Genomic DNA, 15,562 nt, shown 5'->3' on the forward strand with positions numbered 1-15,562 from the left:
CAGGCCGCCATCATGTATGTGGATTATTGCTTAGAGAGGCGTTAACCAACAAACAGGCAGATAGTTAGTACCAGTGTTACTGTGGGTTTCCCTCCATGTTGAGAGGTCGTGCTCTAAGAGCAACATTACATCCTCTCACTTCTTTCACCTTACAGGAGTCTGTGGACCTACCTGGTCAGTTTGAATGGAGTGCTGAAAAAGGCGACAGATTACGCAACCGCTAACCCAGACCTGGTCAAGCAGCTGCTCAAACGTCCGCCAGCCAAGAGGTATGCACCCCCCACACACTCACCAGCTTCTCACAATGCAAGGCAGAATGAAGGAACATCCGGGACATCCGGGACATCTTGTTAACCCGTTTGCTTACATATTAATATACAGAGATGTCAGCCGAGATCATTACCATATTTGGAACTAAAAGCAAAAATATCTGTCCTTCCAAACTCCACTTGCCTTGAGTTGCAGGTCACTGAACTTACATTTGATCCCTTGTGAAGATCGGGTTAGACTTCAGCAACCTTAATAATGCGTGTCCCAAGGGGCGACTAACAGATTCGGGGAGACAGGCTTGTTGACATGGTTGATTTATGTCATCGTATATCAATTGCGTAGGACAATGCTCATGATGTCAATCACTGGATTGTCTGGTCAAGACTCGATTATTTACAGTCCGCTGGAATATTACTGAGTGTGGCATTAAACAGGACATGAGTTGACATGCTCTCACTGTACATGTAAATATATTGCATGCTTGCTGTAAAAGGTGACTATGTTTGTCATACGAGGCGACTAACGGGATTGGGTGGTCAGGCTCACTGACTTGTTTGATGCATGTCATCGTATCCCATTTGCATGGATTGATGCTCATGAATTGTCTGGCCCAGACTCGATTTTTTGTAGACCGCCATCATATAGCTAGAATATTGTTGAGTGTGGCGTTAAACAACAAACAAACAAACAAGCATATATCGTACACATATTCATACTGATACTGAATACTTCTTGTTGCTTCATATATCATCATCATCGTCATCATCAACATCATCATCATCATCATCTCAATATTTTATTTTTGTTACTCATTGTTCACATTATCTATGCACGTCTCTTCTGAAGCATACAAATTAATGAACACATCACATTTTATTTTGTATGTTTTGTTCTACTTTCATGTGATTTTATTACAGCACCACTGCTAGAATACAAACAGCCAGAGGGTAATTTAGAGTTAGAAGGATTGAAGTGAAAGCTAGATAGTTTTAGCTTGAGTACATTGTCTGTAACTGTCAACCCCATCCCCAAGTTAACCCCTCCAAGATAACCCACCAAGATCACCCACCAAGATAACCCTCCATAGTAACCCGCTCCTCCCTCTCATGCATCATGATAACACATCCAGAATAACAATGTTGTCAAAATACTGGAAGTGACCTGATGTGGAATATGTGTCATTATCTGTAATCCTGTTTCTTGAAAATATTGTTTTTGATAAAATAAAGTTTACCATATTCAACGTAATAAGCACCCTGCTCTAATAAGCGCCCATGGCGATATTTGCTAATATATTGGCTAGTGAACAAACCCAATTAGTACCCCTTCCGATTGAACAGTGTACACAAGACTAATTTATTTCGCGTATAATACGCACTCGTGTGATATATGCACCCTTAATTATGGGCAAATACATTCTGGAAGAATATATCTGTCGTATATATAAACATTTCAGGCTGTCAGCTTAAACCACGAAATTTATCTTTTAACTCTTCTAACTCTTTTTCACCAAAATAATATTCTAAAAAGAGCCCCCAATTTGTAATTTTGAGAGCGCCCTGGGCGCTTATTACGTCGAATACGGTAAATGAAGTCCAAACTTCAAATTCATTTAAAAATATCATGAAAATATGGTCCCATATTTTAGGGGTCCAAGCAATTTCCAAAATGATTCAAATTTGAATTAAAGTGCCAGCCATGACAGATTAACTACAGCCATAGGGAAAGGGTGTTCTTTAATTTCTTTAGTATATGCCATCAGGGTACCGTTCCACAAAGCGATCGTGGCCCTAAGACGACTGCAACTCCCCTTAGCTTTAATATAGACTTATAACAATCGTAGTGCTAACTTCACTATGTAGATCAGGACACAGTTCAGCATTTTAAGAAATTCAGAAGAGTCCTTGAGTTTTTTCTAACACAGGACTACATGAATATCCCAATCAGATGTTGAGTAGTATAGACTCTAATTTAGTTGTTTCTTTGCTCTTCCAGGGATGCAACTTGGCACTAGTTCTCTAGCCAGTCAGACAGTGTAATGTTGAAGGTATCCATGGCCAGTTTGCACAAAGCAATCTTAGCACTAAGATGATCGTAACTCCCATACTTTAACATAGGCTTACAATAGTCGTAGGGCTAAGATCGACTTGTGCAAGTGGGCCCAGGGGGCTAGTAGAATTGTAGGCATTATGGGGATGTTCTTGTGTTCTTACTATTCAGAACCCCTTGAGGATTCCGTATGAGAATAGGTCCCCTTGGATTTGGTGGTCAGCTCAGTGACTCGATTGATAGAGTGTCCATGTACCCAGACAGTGTGGATCTATGTTCACAATATCAATCACTGGATTTGTGTGGTCCAGGTTATTTGCAGGCTGCTGTCATATTGTTGGAGTGAGTGAGTGAGTTGGGTTTAACCCTGCTTTTAACAGTATTCCAGTCATATCGCGGCATGTCAGCTTAATGTGGGAAGAAAGCCCGAAGAGATTCAGGTCTAAGACATTTACCACTTTGGTGTAACCCACGAGCACAGGTATGGTGCTGACAAACCTAGAAACATAATCGGGGCGAACCAGGATTTAAACCCACAATCATAGGTTTCTGGTATGCCCAAGGGACACAACTCTGAACAGCGAATTGCAGCATTTAGTTGGAATATTGCTGAGTGTGGCATTAAGCAACAAACAAATTATTCAGGCCAGTGAAAGTCAAGTTGCATCCCTGTGTTCCTTCTGTTCTGCAAGATTGCTTCTTTTATTCTGCACTTTCTTTGATTCAGTGATGGGAATGGAGGTGATGGGATTTTTGAGGATTTAAGCAGACGGTAACAATGACCATGTATTGTGTGACGTGTGTTAACAGCCTAACCAATGTTGATTAAACAAGTTATTCCCTGTGTGTGTTGTAAAAAACAACTAAATTGAGATTTAGGCTCAGAATGAGAACATTGTTTTTGGATTGGGCCCACTTGCAGCTTATGCCATGGCCTAGCTGGCTGCCCTTGTGTACAATCATACTTGGTGCTGATGCCATGGTCTAGCTGGCTGCCCTTGTGTACAATCATACTTGCAGCTGATGCCATGTCCTGGCTGGCTGCCCTTGTGTACAATCATACTTGCCACTGATGCCATGACCTGGCTGGCTGTCCTTGTGTACAATCATACTTGCCGCTGATGCCACGGCCTGGCTGGCTGCCCTTGTGTACAATCATACTTGCAGCTGATGCCACGGCCTGGCTGGCTGCCCTTGTGTACAATCATACTTGCAGCTGATGCCACGGCCTGGCTGGCTGCCCTTGTGTACAATCACACTTGCAGCTGATGCCACGGCCTGGCTGGCTGTCCTTGTGTACAATCATACTTGCAGCTGATGCCACGGCCTGGCTGGCTGCCCTTGTGTACAATCATACTTGCAGCTGATGCCACGGCCTGGCTGGCTGCCCTTGTGTACAATCATACTTGCAGCTGATGCAACGGCCAGGCTGGCTGCCCTTGTGTACAATTATTCCAAAAACCAGGTTTTAACACTCACACTATTTACTGCATGTTTCTCTGCACTGGTCAGAAATACATATAATGCCTCACTTTTGATTGCTTGAGGCCTCAGTCTTGAGGGCTAAGGCCTCGTTCAATGGCCAAATAGCTCTAACAAATATATTCAAACTGTATGAAACTGACAAAATATTGCTTGCTTGCACAATAAAGGTCACATGACATTGATTGTTTATTTTTTAAAATTTGAGAAATCAAAAGTGTTGATTTTTTTTTTCATTTTTACTGTTCCAGACTGAAAGAGTGCATAACTTCAGCATTCATACAGAAAATGTTTTGTAGCTTTTTGTTGCTTTAGTTTGGGGGCCTTTTCTTACAAAAAAAACCCAATTGTCTAGCCTGATACTGTAACCGCCAAAAACTATTAATTCCAATAAATTATCCATTTTTTTAACCTAATAAGCTGTTATTCGTGACTGGCCTCCCCTGTAAACAGTTCACTTGCTGTGGTGGAAGCACTGCATGACAACCCACTGTGTGAGATGTAGATATTGCAGATGGCTGCTAGTGATGGCCTGGGCTAGAATAAGTCTGTGGCACTTGTTTGCTTGTAAGAGGGCACTGACCTAACTGGTTTGGGTGGTCAGACTCGGTCACTTGGTTGATTTTGTGTCATTATACCCCAGTGGTGTGGGGTGTTGCTCATAATATCAACCAATTGTTTGTCTGGCCCATATTTGCAAGCTGCCATGCGATAGCTGAAATATTGCTGATTAGGCATAAACCAACATCTATGTGTTTTCGGGTCATCACAATGTTTACAAAACCTGTGAAATATTGAAAATGTATGTGATCGCTTATATCATAGTTTGAAAAATGTTTTACAGTGATGTGAAGACAGCTGTTAAGTGGAATGTTTATTTGTTGTCCTGTAATTGTTTTGAGATGTTACAAATTGAAGGGGGCATGGGTGCCCCAGTCGTCTAAGGCACTTAAATCAATGATCAGCGTAATTTGAAGATAGATATGCATCTCACTGATGAGACAAGCAATTCATAAATTCATAAATTGACTTATTTTAAGAATTATATTAGACTTATTAGCATTGTATTATTTTGTAACACATGCTCAACTTGTAAAGAAAATGTTTATATTCTGAATATTTGTATTTTCGCAGAGAACGCAGCCGCAGTGATGCTGAGGAAATGAGAGGAACTCTTCACTATCTGTTTGATGCTGTCATGCCGTTTCTGCAGGTGAGCTTCAGTACCTGGTTCAGTTCTGTAGATGATGTAAAACACCCATGGATGGGATTGATGCTTGGGATGATGAACATGATCACCTCTTGCTTTTCAATCATAAACAGAAGAATGTTGCTGCAATATTGACCCCCTACTCTCTGACCCTACCCGGGGAACAAATTGACCAGGAACACATTTCCCTGTTGAATATTGACCAGGCATGCATTTCCCTGTTGAATATTGACCAGGCATTGCATTTCCCTGTTGAATATTGACCAGGCATGCATTTCCCTGTTGAATATTGACCAGGCATGTATTTCCCTGTTGAATATTGACCAGGCATTGCATTTCCCTGTTGAATATTGACCAGGCATGCATTTCCCTGTTGAATATTGACCAGGCATTGCATTTCCCTGTTGAATATTGACCATGCATGCATTTACCTGTTTAATATTGACCAGGCATGCATTTCCCTGTTGAAAGGATTCATGTGTTTCGGCCTGGGTTACTTCCAGTCTGACACCTGCCCATCCTGAATCATGTATTCCATTATTAAAGACACTTAACTTTTACAGGTGTTCTGCCGGAGCTACTTCCAGCCCGACACCTGCCTGTATTAAAGACACCCTCTGTTACAGGTGTTCTGCCGGAGCTTCTTCCTGCCCGACCCCTGCCTATATTAAAGACACCCTCTGTTACAGGTGTTCTGCCGGAGCTACTACCAGCCCGACACCTGCCTGTATTAAAGACACCCTCTGTTACAGGTGTTCTGCCGGAGCTACTTCCAGCCCGACACCTGCCTGTATTAAAGACACCCTCTGTTACAGGTGTTCTACCGGAGCTACTACCAGCCCGACACCTGCCTGTATTAAAGGCACCCTCTGTTACAGGTGTTCTGCCCCAGCTACTTCCTGCCGGACACCTGCCTGTATTAAAGACACCCTCTGTTAAAGGTGTTCTGCCGGAGCTACTTCCAGCCCGACACCTGCCTGTATTAAAGGCACCCTCTGTTACAGGTGTTCTGCCGGAGCTACTTCCTGCCCGACACCTGCCTATATTAAAGACACCCTCTGTTACAGGTGTTCTGCCGGAGCTACTTCCAGCCCGACACCTGCCTATATTAAAGACACCCTCTGTTACAGGTGTTCTGCCAGAGCTACTACCAGCCCGACACCTGCCTGTATTAAAGACACCCTCTGTTACAGGTGTTCTGCCAGAGCTACTTCCAGCCCAACACCTGCCTATATTAAAGACGCCCTCTGTTACAGCTGTTCTGCCGGAGCTACTTCCAGCCCGACACCTGCCTGTATTAAAGACACCCTCTGTTACAGGTGTTCTGCCGGAGCTACTTCCAGCCCGACACCTGCCTGTATTAAAGACACCCTCTGTTACAGGTGTTCTGCCTGAGCTACTACCAGCCCGACACCTGCCTGTATTAAAGACACCCTCTGTTACAGGTGTTCTGCCGGAGCTACTTCCAGCCCGACACCTGCCTGTATTAAAGGCACCCTCTGTTACAGGTGTTTTGCCCGAGCTACTTCCAGCCCGACCCCTGCCTGTATTAAAGACACCCTCTGTTACAGGTGTTCTGCCGGAGCTACTACCAGCCCGACACCTGCCTGTATTAAAGACACCCTCTGTTACAGGTGTTCTGCCGGAGCTACTTCCAGCCCGACACCTGCACTTTCCCTGAGGAAGCCAAGGAGCCAGAAAAGCTGTCAACGCTTACCCTCTCCTTGGAGGCATTCTTGGAAGCCGTGGCGCCGCACATCAGCATTCAAAGACAGATGAAACTTCTCATCAACGCCGTGACTGCAATCATCACAGCATCTGGTGCCGTCTCAGTCAATGTGAGAGATGCAATACATCAAACTCAAGTATAGTCGTTCCCAAAACACAATTCTTTTAAATTCCACACTCTCTGCAGCCAGATTACTAAACATTTCTGCCATAAATTCTAATTCTAATGAGGCTAATGTTTTTGTGTTAAGATAGAATATTACAATATTTTGTTTAAATATTCCAAAGACTGTGCACAAAGTCACTCATTTGGCTTTGAATAAGTTTTTATATTTATTTTTTGATTAACGTGTAAAAAATTTGTTTGCTTGAATCAAGTCACTGCCTCACGAGAACCAATCATGTTTGTTATTGTTAAGTGAGACGTATATTTATTTTAACGTAGAAAATGGAGGAGTTCCACGCGAAGTACGGAGGTGGCTTGGGATCTCAGGATGTCCGCAGTGACGCCAGGAAGGTGAGATGTTGGAACTAGCAGTCTCAGGGAGAAGAAACTCTCTGACGCACAATACTGAGGGAACTTGAGCTGAAGATCTGGGTTCGATTCCCCAACAGGGGCACAATGTGTGAAGACCATTTCTAGTGTCCCACCATGACATTGCTTAAATGATATTGCTTAAAACATAAAGAGCCGACTTTAATTGTTGTAAGAGGTGACTCACAGGATCGGATGGTCAGGCTCACTGACTTGGTTGAAGCATGTCATCCATCCCAATTGTGTAGATCGATGCTCGTGATTTCAATCACTTAATTGTCTGATCTAGACTCAATTATTTACAGACTGCCATCATATAGCTGGAATATTGCTGAGTGCGGCGAAAACAAACAAAGAAAAAATTCCAACAGTTTATGAACAGTTTGTGTTTCCTGTTTTGCTGTGACCACATTGTTCTGTATGCACAGAGGTATGAGGACTACTTTGATGGTGAGGAAGACATCAACTTGAAGCTGAACGTGTTCGCTGTCAACATGCACCTGGCCTACGGTGGTATCAATGATGTCCAGACACAGGTCGGCTTTCCCAGTAGAGAAGGTAGGTGGCTATAGAACGAAGGGATGACAGAAGGGCGGAGGGTGGGGATGTCAAGGATGTCCTGACACAGATCGGCTTTCCCAGTAGAGAAGGTAGGTGGCTATAGAACGAAGGGATGACAGAAGGATGGAGGGTGGGGATGTCAAGGATGTCCTGGATGTCCAGACACAGATCAGCTTTCCCAGTAGAGAAGGTAGGTGGCTATAGAAGGAAGGGATGACAGAAGGATGGAGGGTGGGGATGTCAAGGATGTCCTGACACAGATCGGCTTTCCCAGTAGAGAAGGTAGGTGGCTATAGAAGGAAGGGATGACAGGACGGACGGATGGAATGACAGATTGCTGATATCCACACAAGATCAATGAATAATCAACAAATTATATTGAAAGACACTAGCTTTACAAGCAAACAAGGCAATAGAATAGGTCAAATACCTGTCAGCGGCAAAAATAATAGGCCCCAGAATTAATGTAAGTGCACTCATCAATTTTCAGAATTTTGTGACTTTTGAATGTCTTAAATTGGCCTGTCTCAGTTCTTGAATGTGAATAGTATTGGAAGCTGACAGAAGTCACACACCAGTTTGTAAAAAGCCTTCAATCGCTCTCTTGTCATACTTACAGCCGTACTGTCGTACTGGTGCAGCCAGCCTTCTAGAAACTGTCCCATCCTGAAACTCCTTTAACAATCAAGCCTACCATGTTGATGTTTACAAGTGGTAACTCTATTTCAATCACTGCCGCCCTCGATATTTTACATGTACTTCAATCATTCGGTGCCACTGTCTTTTACAACATACACATTTACAGCATTTACTTCTGCATAACACTTATTGACTGCTTTCTCTCACATCCAGAATACTCTGAGATTGGGGGAGACGAGGAACTCCCCCTAGGGGCGGAGTTCCAGGAGCACCTGCGCTGCTTCATCGACCCCCACGGAAGGACCCCCGAGGCCAAGTACAGCATGGCAGAGAAACTTGTCAAACAGCTGTTGTAAGTAGCCAACAAACAAAACATCACCAGATCCTGCCACTTCAAAGGGATGCAACTCTGCCCATGGTTATCAGAGGTGTTTCAGCACATGTCAGAAACGGGGGACTGTGACATTAGATGATCGCTAGGATCCCTAATCTGGTTAATGTCCTTCACTCAACAGTGAAGTTTAACAATGTAGAATGACAATAACAACATCACTTGATAGAATGAACAGGCATAGCCTTAGACTGCTGAGTCAAGTAAGTTCTGCTACAACCTTTTTGCTTACAGCATCTCGGCGACGTTAAACAACCTGAGCGAGAAGGAGAAGATCGAGCAGACGGAGCTGGATGAGAAGTGTCTGCAGCTGCTGCGCGGCCTCATCCACAACGAGATCATCAAGCTGCCCCTCGACTGGGAGCTCCACGTCAAGAGCAATAGGAAGTAAGGGGAGATAACTGCACTTTCACTGTATCCTGCATCTTTGTCAGAGCCGAGACTTAACTATGATGTAATCATGAACAAATTGTAAATGGTTGCAAATAATTTATTAAAGAGTCCAGGGCCCACTTGCACAAAGCGATCTTAGCGCTAAGATGATCGTAACTCCCATACTTTAACATAGGCTTACGATAGTCTTAGCTCTAAGATGATCGTAACTCCCATACATTAACATAGGCTTATGATAGTCTTAGCTCTAAGATAGCTTTGTGCAAGTGGGCCCTGGAGGATACGAAAATTATGGCAGTTTGAATCATGAAAACCAATCCAAGTCGTAATCTGCATGTTACACATGACTCGTATGAAACACACTTAAAGAGTGTCAGTGGTTCAGTCTAGCATTGAAATCCCCATCTGTAGTAGGCTTTAGGCTTGTGTGTGTTACATGACATGATGATTGCATCAGACAATATTGGTAAGTCTTGTTGACATTCTGCTACTATTGCATAGGCAGCTGAAGGTGATCGAGTCGGTCCAGTTCGCTCTCAACTCCTACAATGTGATTGAGAGCACACTCAACCATCTGTCTCGGCCCCAGGACAATATCATACGGGAGTTACTGGCCTTCATGGCAGCGCTACTGTTCGGGGGGAACTACGCAGTGCAGGTGAGCTAACTTGACAAGCCTCTTTCTGACATGGGGCACTGTGGCTGAGATGCCACAATTTGCTGTGCAATGATAATTTGTTTTGTTTGTTGTTTAATGCCTCACTCAGCGTATATGACGTAATAAGCGCCCACGGCGATATTTGCTAATATATTGGCTAGTGAACAATCCCAATTAGCACCCCTTCTGATTGATCAATGTACACAAGATTGATTTATTCGTGCATAATACGTGTGTAATATGAATCCTTAAATATGGGAAATTAAATTCTGGAAAAGTATATCTGTCGTATATAAACATTTCAGGCTGTCAGCATAAACCACGAAATTTACGATCTTTCAACTCCGTTGTTTTTCACCAAAATAATATTCTAATAAGAGCCTCCTGTTTCTCATTTTGAGAGCACCCTGGGTGCTTATTATGTTGAATACAGTATATGATGGCGGTCTGTAAATAATAGATTAGGGACCAGACAATCCAGTGATTGACATCATGAGCATTGATCCACGCAATTGGAATACGATGAAATCTTGTTTCTCAAACTCATATACTAGATGTTCTTCAACTGGTAATAAGCACCAAGGGCGCTTTCAAAATTAGAAATAGGAGGCTCTAATTATAATGTCATTTTGGTGACAGCCTGAAATGTTTATATACGACACATATATTTTTCCAGAATTTAATTGCCCATAATTAAGGGTGCATATAACACACAAGTGCGTATTATACGCGAATAAATAAGTGTTGTGTACATTGATCAATCGGAAGGGGTGCTAATTGGGATCGTTAACATTTGCAAATATCGCCGTGGGCACTTATTAGAGCGGGGCGTTTATTACGTCGAAGACCGTATCCAGAGTCTTTATTTTAGATACAAGTTGTTCCTAATGTCATGAAATCTGTTGTGACATGAAGCAATGTGTTGTGATGACTAAGCCTGTTTTTTGAGAGGTTGGTCTCTGTTGTTTCAGATGAGTTTGATCGCCTACTTCACCGGCACTCGAGAGGAAACTTTCTTCTTCGCCATCAAGACCCGGATGCAGCTATCCAGCGTAGCAACACGGGAGAAGTAAGTTTGTTTATATTTAAGAATTACTTCATGAAAAAAATATTTTTCTCTTGACGAAGTATAGGCAGTAAATACAGGGAAGACCACGAGGGATATGACCTGTGATCTCTCCCCTGCTCCAAACCTTCCCCTCCCAACAGGAAAGTATATGTAAGTGTAGAACTCCCTTGGGAATGGCAGCAACCCACCAACTACTCTCACACTGATCACTTCTGTTGTAGAGCTGGGACAGGGTACTTGGGTACTCGGGTACTCGGGTCGGATGGGTACTAGGGCTGTTATGATTCACTCGCGTATTCGGTGAATCGAACCGTATCCATTCATGAATTGAATTTGTTATTCGTGCCCACTAGAATCGAATATTTATGAATATGCAAGCATATGCATTTACATAAAAAAATACCCATAGGAACATATTTTATGCATAGATTTCTTCAAAAGACAACACTCTTATACTATTTAATTTGACAGTATCGTGGTCACTGGTCATTGTCATTTGAGCAGATACTAGTACCTCGATAAGTGCAGTATATAAATGAATAATATATTAATAATATGTTAATAATTAACAAACCATGTCAAATAATTTATGTTGTTGTTGCCTCACTGAACATGCTGAATATGACAAATAATACAACTGCTGACTTGTTATTGTATTCGTGAATTAATATTCGTATTCGCTACCCTATATTCATGATACGAATCGTATTCACCTCATTGTGTATTTGTTGCAGCCCAAATGGGTACTATGTAGGACCTGGGTACCTATGGTTAGTCACGTGATATATTGGTTAATGACAAAAGTTATCTAGTCACTAATGTTTCTTTCTGACAACGCACCCATTCGTTCTGACTTTCATATGTTTGAATAAAGATAAAGCTTCAGTCAAATTCAGTGTATGCATGACCAGATCGTTTTATACGTGTCTCTGAATACATTTTGCCAGGGCTACGGTCAATCTTTTCCTAATCGTACAGTTTGTACCTATCACTTGAGACCTACAGCGGGTACCCGGGTAGGGTTGGGTAATAGGAGAGTGGGTACCCAGGTAGTAAATTTGGACAGCCCTATTCTGTTGTGTAATGGATAGAGAGTCTTCCCAGAGAGTGGAAGGTCGGTGATTTCATCCCCTGGCCACGTCACACCAAAAGACCATAGTAACTACTGTCAGAGGACATCTTTCTTGTGCTTTAGGGCACTAGTTTCAAACTGGCGACTATGCTTCGTAACATATTTTACGAATCTTTGATTCTATATTTGAAAACTGAACAAAAAAGCCATTCTGGAATGGCTAATAGACGGCCTAGATTGTATAGATTCCGTCTAAAGCCTGTAACTGTCGTTCGAAAAACCCTGTGTTAAATTTTTTAAGGTTACACGATAAGAAAGAACATTCTGGTTGTCACTTTACTGATCTGGTAAGCAACGCCCTGATTGGTCAGATGAAAAGTCGTTTTTACGTGTCCCATAATGGGATGTCCTCAGGTCTTTGTTTTAGTCATTGTGAGAACTGATATCTGATTTTAATAAGATTGCCTCACAGATAGAAATATGCAGGTAAATCCGTGTTCTCTGATTCTTCCTAGTTAAATTTTTATGTGGATCTGCGTTTTCTGATCCTTCCTTGTTGTTTCAGACGCCTCCTTCACGCGATGCACACCGCGAAGGTTGAGGAGATGGTGGCCCAGACTAAGGCCCTTCAGAAGGCCATGAAGGCCGGCAATGTCCAGGGCATGGTAGGTACTGATGTCGACAGGGATGCTCATTTGTTTATTAATTAGAGGTGGATGGCCCAGTCGTCTGAGGTGTTGCAGTTCAGTGAGTTGTGTCCCTTGGATGTGCCAGAAACCTGTGACCTGGGTTTGAATCCTGGTTTGTCCACATTAGGTTTGTCAGCACGAAGGTCGTGAGTTTCACCGAAGTGGTGAACAGTTAGGGTTATCATCACCTTACACCTTCCTTCTACATGAAGCTGACGCGCCATGATATAACTGAAAAACTTTTCAAAGCAGCGTTAAGTCCAACTTTCTCTTTATAAGAGGTTTTTGGCATGGATGAACCTTCTTTTACCTTCAAAATATTGATAAACTTCACTTAAATAAAATTGATATTTTACTTGTGTGGTCAAACTAATTATAATGTACTGGTAACTGTGACTTAATGATAATTAATCATTTTTACTTTCCTCTAATATCTTTCACCATTCATATTCATAATGATTATGCATGTTGCAATAGTATATGCTACTTTTCTATTTCTTCAAGTAAAATAATATAATAATGTCTGTGTGTATGTCATAATATTTGGTCATTTGTCTGATCAGCGTCTTATGTATACTTATACTTATGTATCTGTTCTACATGTCCTAAGTTTATGTATCTGTGTTCTATATGTCCCAGGTTTATGTATCTGTGTTCTATATGTCCTAGGTTTATGTATCTGTGTTCTATATGTCCTAGGCTTATATATCTGTGTTCTATATCTCCGAGGTTTATGTATCTGTGTTCTATATGTCCTAGGTTTATGTATCTGTGTTCTATATGTCCCAGGTTTATGTATCTGTGTTCTATATGTCCCAGGTTTATGTATCTGTGTTCTATATGTCCTAGGTTTATGTATCTGTGTTCTATATGTCCTAGGTTTATGTATCTGTGTTCTATATGTCCCAGGTTTATGTATCTGTGTTCTATATGTTCCAGGTTTATGTATCTGTGTTCTATATGTCCTAGGTTTATGTATCTGTGTTCTATATGTCCTAGGTTTATGTATCTGTGTTCTATATGTCCTAGGTTTATGTATCTGTGTTCTATATGTCCTAGGTTTATGTATCTGTGTTCTATATGTCCCAGGTTTATGTATCTGTGTTCTATATGTCCTAGGTTCATGTATCTGTGTTCTTTATGTCCTAGGTTTATGTATCTGTGTTCTATATGTCCTAGGTTTATGTATCTGTGTTCTATATGTCCCAGGTTTATGTATCTGTGTTCTATATGTCCTAGGTTTATGTATCTGTGTTCTATATGTCCCAGGTTTATGTATCTGTGTTCTATATGTCCTAGGTTTATGTATCTGTGTTCTATATGTCCTAGGTTTATGTATCTGTGTTCTATATGTCCTAGGTTTATGTATCTGTGTTCTATATGTCCTAGGTTTATGTATCTGTGTTCTATATGTCCTAGGTTTATGTATCTGTGTTCTATACGTCCTAGGTTTATGTATCTGTGTTCTATATGTCCTAGGTTTATGTATCTGTGTTCTATATGTCCCAGGTTTATGTATCTGTGTTCTATATGTCCTAGGTTCATGTATCTGTGTTCTTTATGTCCTAGGTTTATGTATCTGTGTTCTATATGTCCTAGGTTTATGTATCTGTGTTCTATATGTCCTAGGTTTATGTATCTGTGTTCTATATGTCCCAGGTTTATGTATCTGTGTTCTATATGTCCTAGGTTTATGTATCTGTGTTCTATATGTCCCAGGTTTATGTATCTGTGTTCTATATGTCCTAGGTTTATGTATCTGTGTTCTATATGTCCTAGGTTTATGTATCTGTGTTCTATATGTCCTAGGTTTATGTATCTGTGTTCTATATGTCCTAGGTTTATGTATCTGTGTTCTATATGTCCTAGGTTTATGTATCTGTGTTCTATATGTCCCAGGTTTATGTATCTGTGTTCTATATGTCCTAGGTTTATGTATCTGTGTTCTATATGTCCCAGGTTTATGTATCTGTGTTCTATATGTCCTAGGTTTATGTATCTGTGTTCTATATGTTCCAGGTTTATGTATCTGTGTTCTATATGTCCTAGGTTTATGTATCTGTGTTCTATATGTCCTAGGTTTGTGTATCTGTGTTCTACATGTCCTAGGTTTATGTATCTGTGTTCTATATGTCCCAGGTTTATGTATCTGTGTTCTACATGTCCTAGGTTTATGTATCTGTGTTCTATATGTCCTAGGTTTATGTATCTGTGTTCTATATCTCCGAGGTTTATGTATCTGTGATCTATATCTCCGAGGCTTATGTATCTACATGTCCCTTTGTGCACAATCTTTGCTTACCGTGTGTTCTATATCTCCGAGGCTTATGTATCTACATGTCCCTGTGTGCACAATCTTTGCTTACCATGTGTTCTATATCTCCGAGGCTTATGTATCTGTATGTCCCTGTGTGCACAATGTTTGCTTACCGTGTGTTTTGTAGGACCTGATGATGGCCAACCAGCTTGGATCTATGTTATCTCTTGCCAAACATTCCATGGTCAACATGCGCAATCCGGTACAAACTTAAACCTTTCTCTTTACATTTCTTCCTTGGATTGTCTCTAAAGCCATGTGTCATGAAAACATGTGTGTTGTGATCCTTATTCACAGGTGCCATCATATAGCTGGAATATTGCTGAGTGTGGCATTAAACAAGCAAACAAATGTTTCAGAGCTCCAGATAAGCTTTTGGTGTTGTGGGTATTTTACCCATGCATTTTAAAATCATTGGGTATCAGTAATTCTATCTGGGTATTCAAATTTATGTTACCCACTTGTTTTTACACATGTGGGTATTTAAGTTAAATATTTA

At 41.4% G+C, this 15,562-nt stretch overlaps 1 protein-coding gene across 1 annotated transcript in view; it reads left to right on the forward strand.

The window, feature by feature from the left end:
- The window catches only part of LOC124139572 (inositol 1,4,5-trisphosphate receptor type 3-like), a 186,154-nt gene that overhangs the window by 123,057 nt on the left and 47,535 nt on the right, over positions 1-15,562 (forward strand). The window contains exons 45-56 of the mRNA XM_048390658.1: positions 156-269; positions 1,188-1,217; positions 4,936-5,014; positions 6,646-6,849; positions 7,185-7,256; positions 7,703-7,832; positions 8,688-8,826; positions 9,100-9,252; positions 9,760-9,916; positions 10,888-10,985; positions 12,623-12,722; positions 15,191-15,265. Of these exons, the coding sequence (XP_048246615.1) occupies positions 156-269; positions 1,188-1,217; positions 4,936-5,014; positions 6,646-6,849; positions 7,185-7,256; positions 7,703-7,832; positions 8,688-8,826; positions 9,100-9,252; positions 9,760-9,916; positions 10,888-10,985; positions 12,623-12,722; positions 15,191-15,265 (1,351 nt within the window). The remainder of the gene's footprint in view (positions 1-155; positions 270-1,187; positions 1,218-4,935; positions 5,015-6,645; positions 6,850-7,184; positions 7,257-7,702; positions 7,833-8,687; positions 8,827-9,099; positions 9,253-9,759; positions 9,917-10,887; positions 10,986-12,622; positions 12,723-15,190; positions 15,266-15,562) is intronic.

Source organism: Haliotis rufescens, unplaced genomic scaffold, assembly GCF_023055435.1.
Source record: "Haliotis rufescens isolate VD_foot unplaced genomic scaffold, xgHalRufe1.0.p SCAF_9, whole genome shotgun sequence".
NCBI lineage: Eukaryota > Metazoa > Mollusca > Gastropoda > Lepetellida > Haliotidae > Haliotis > Haliotis rufescens.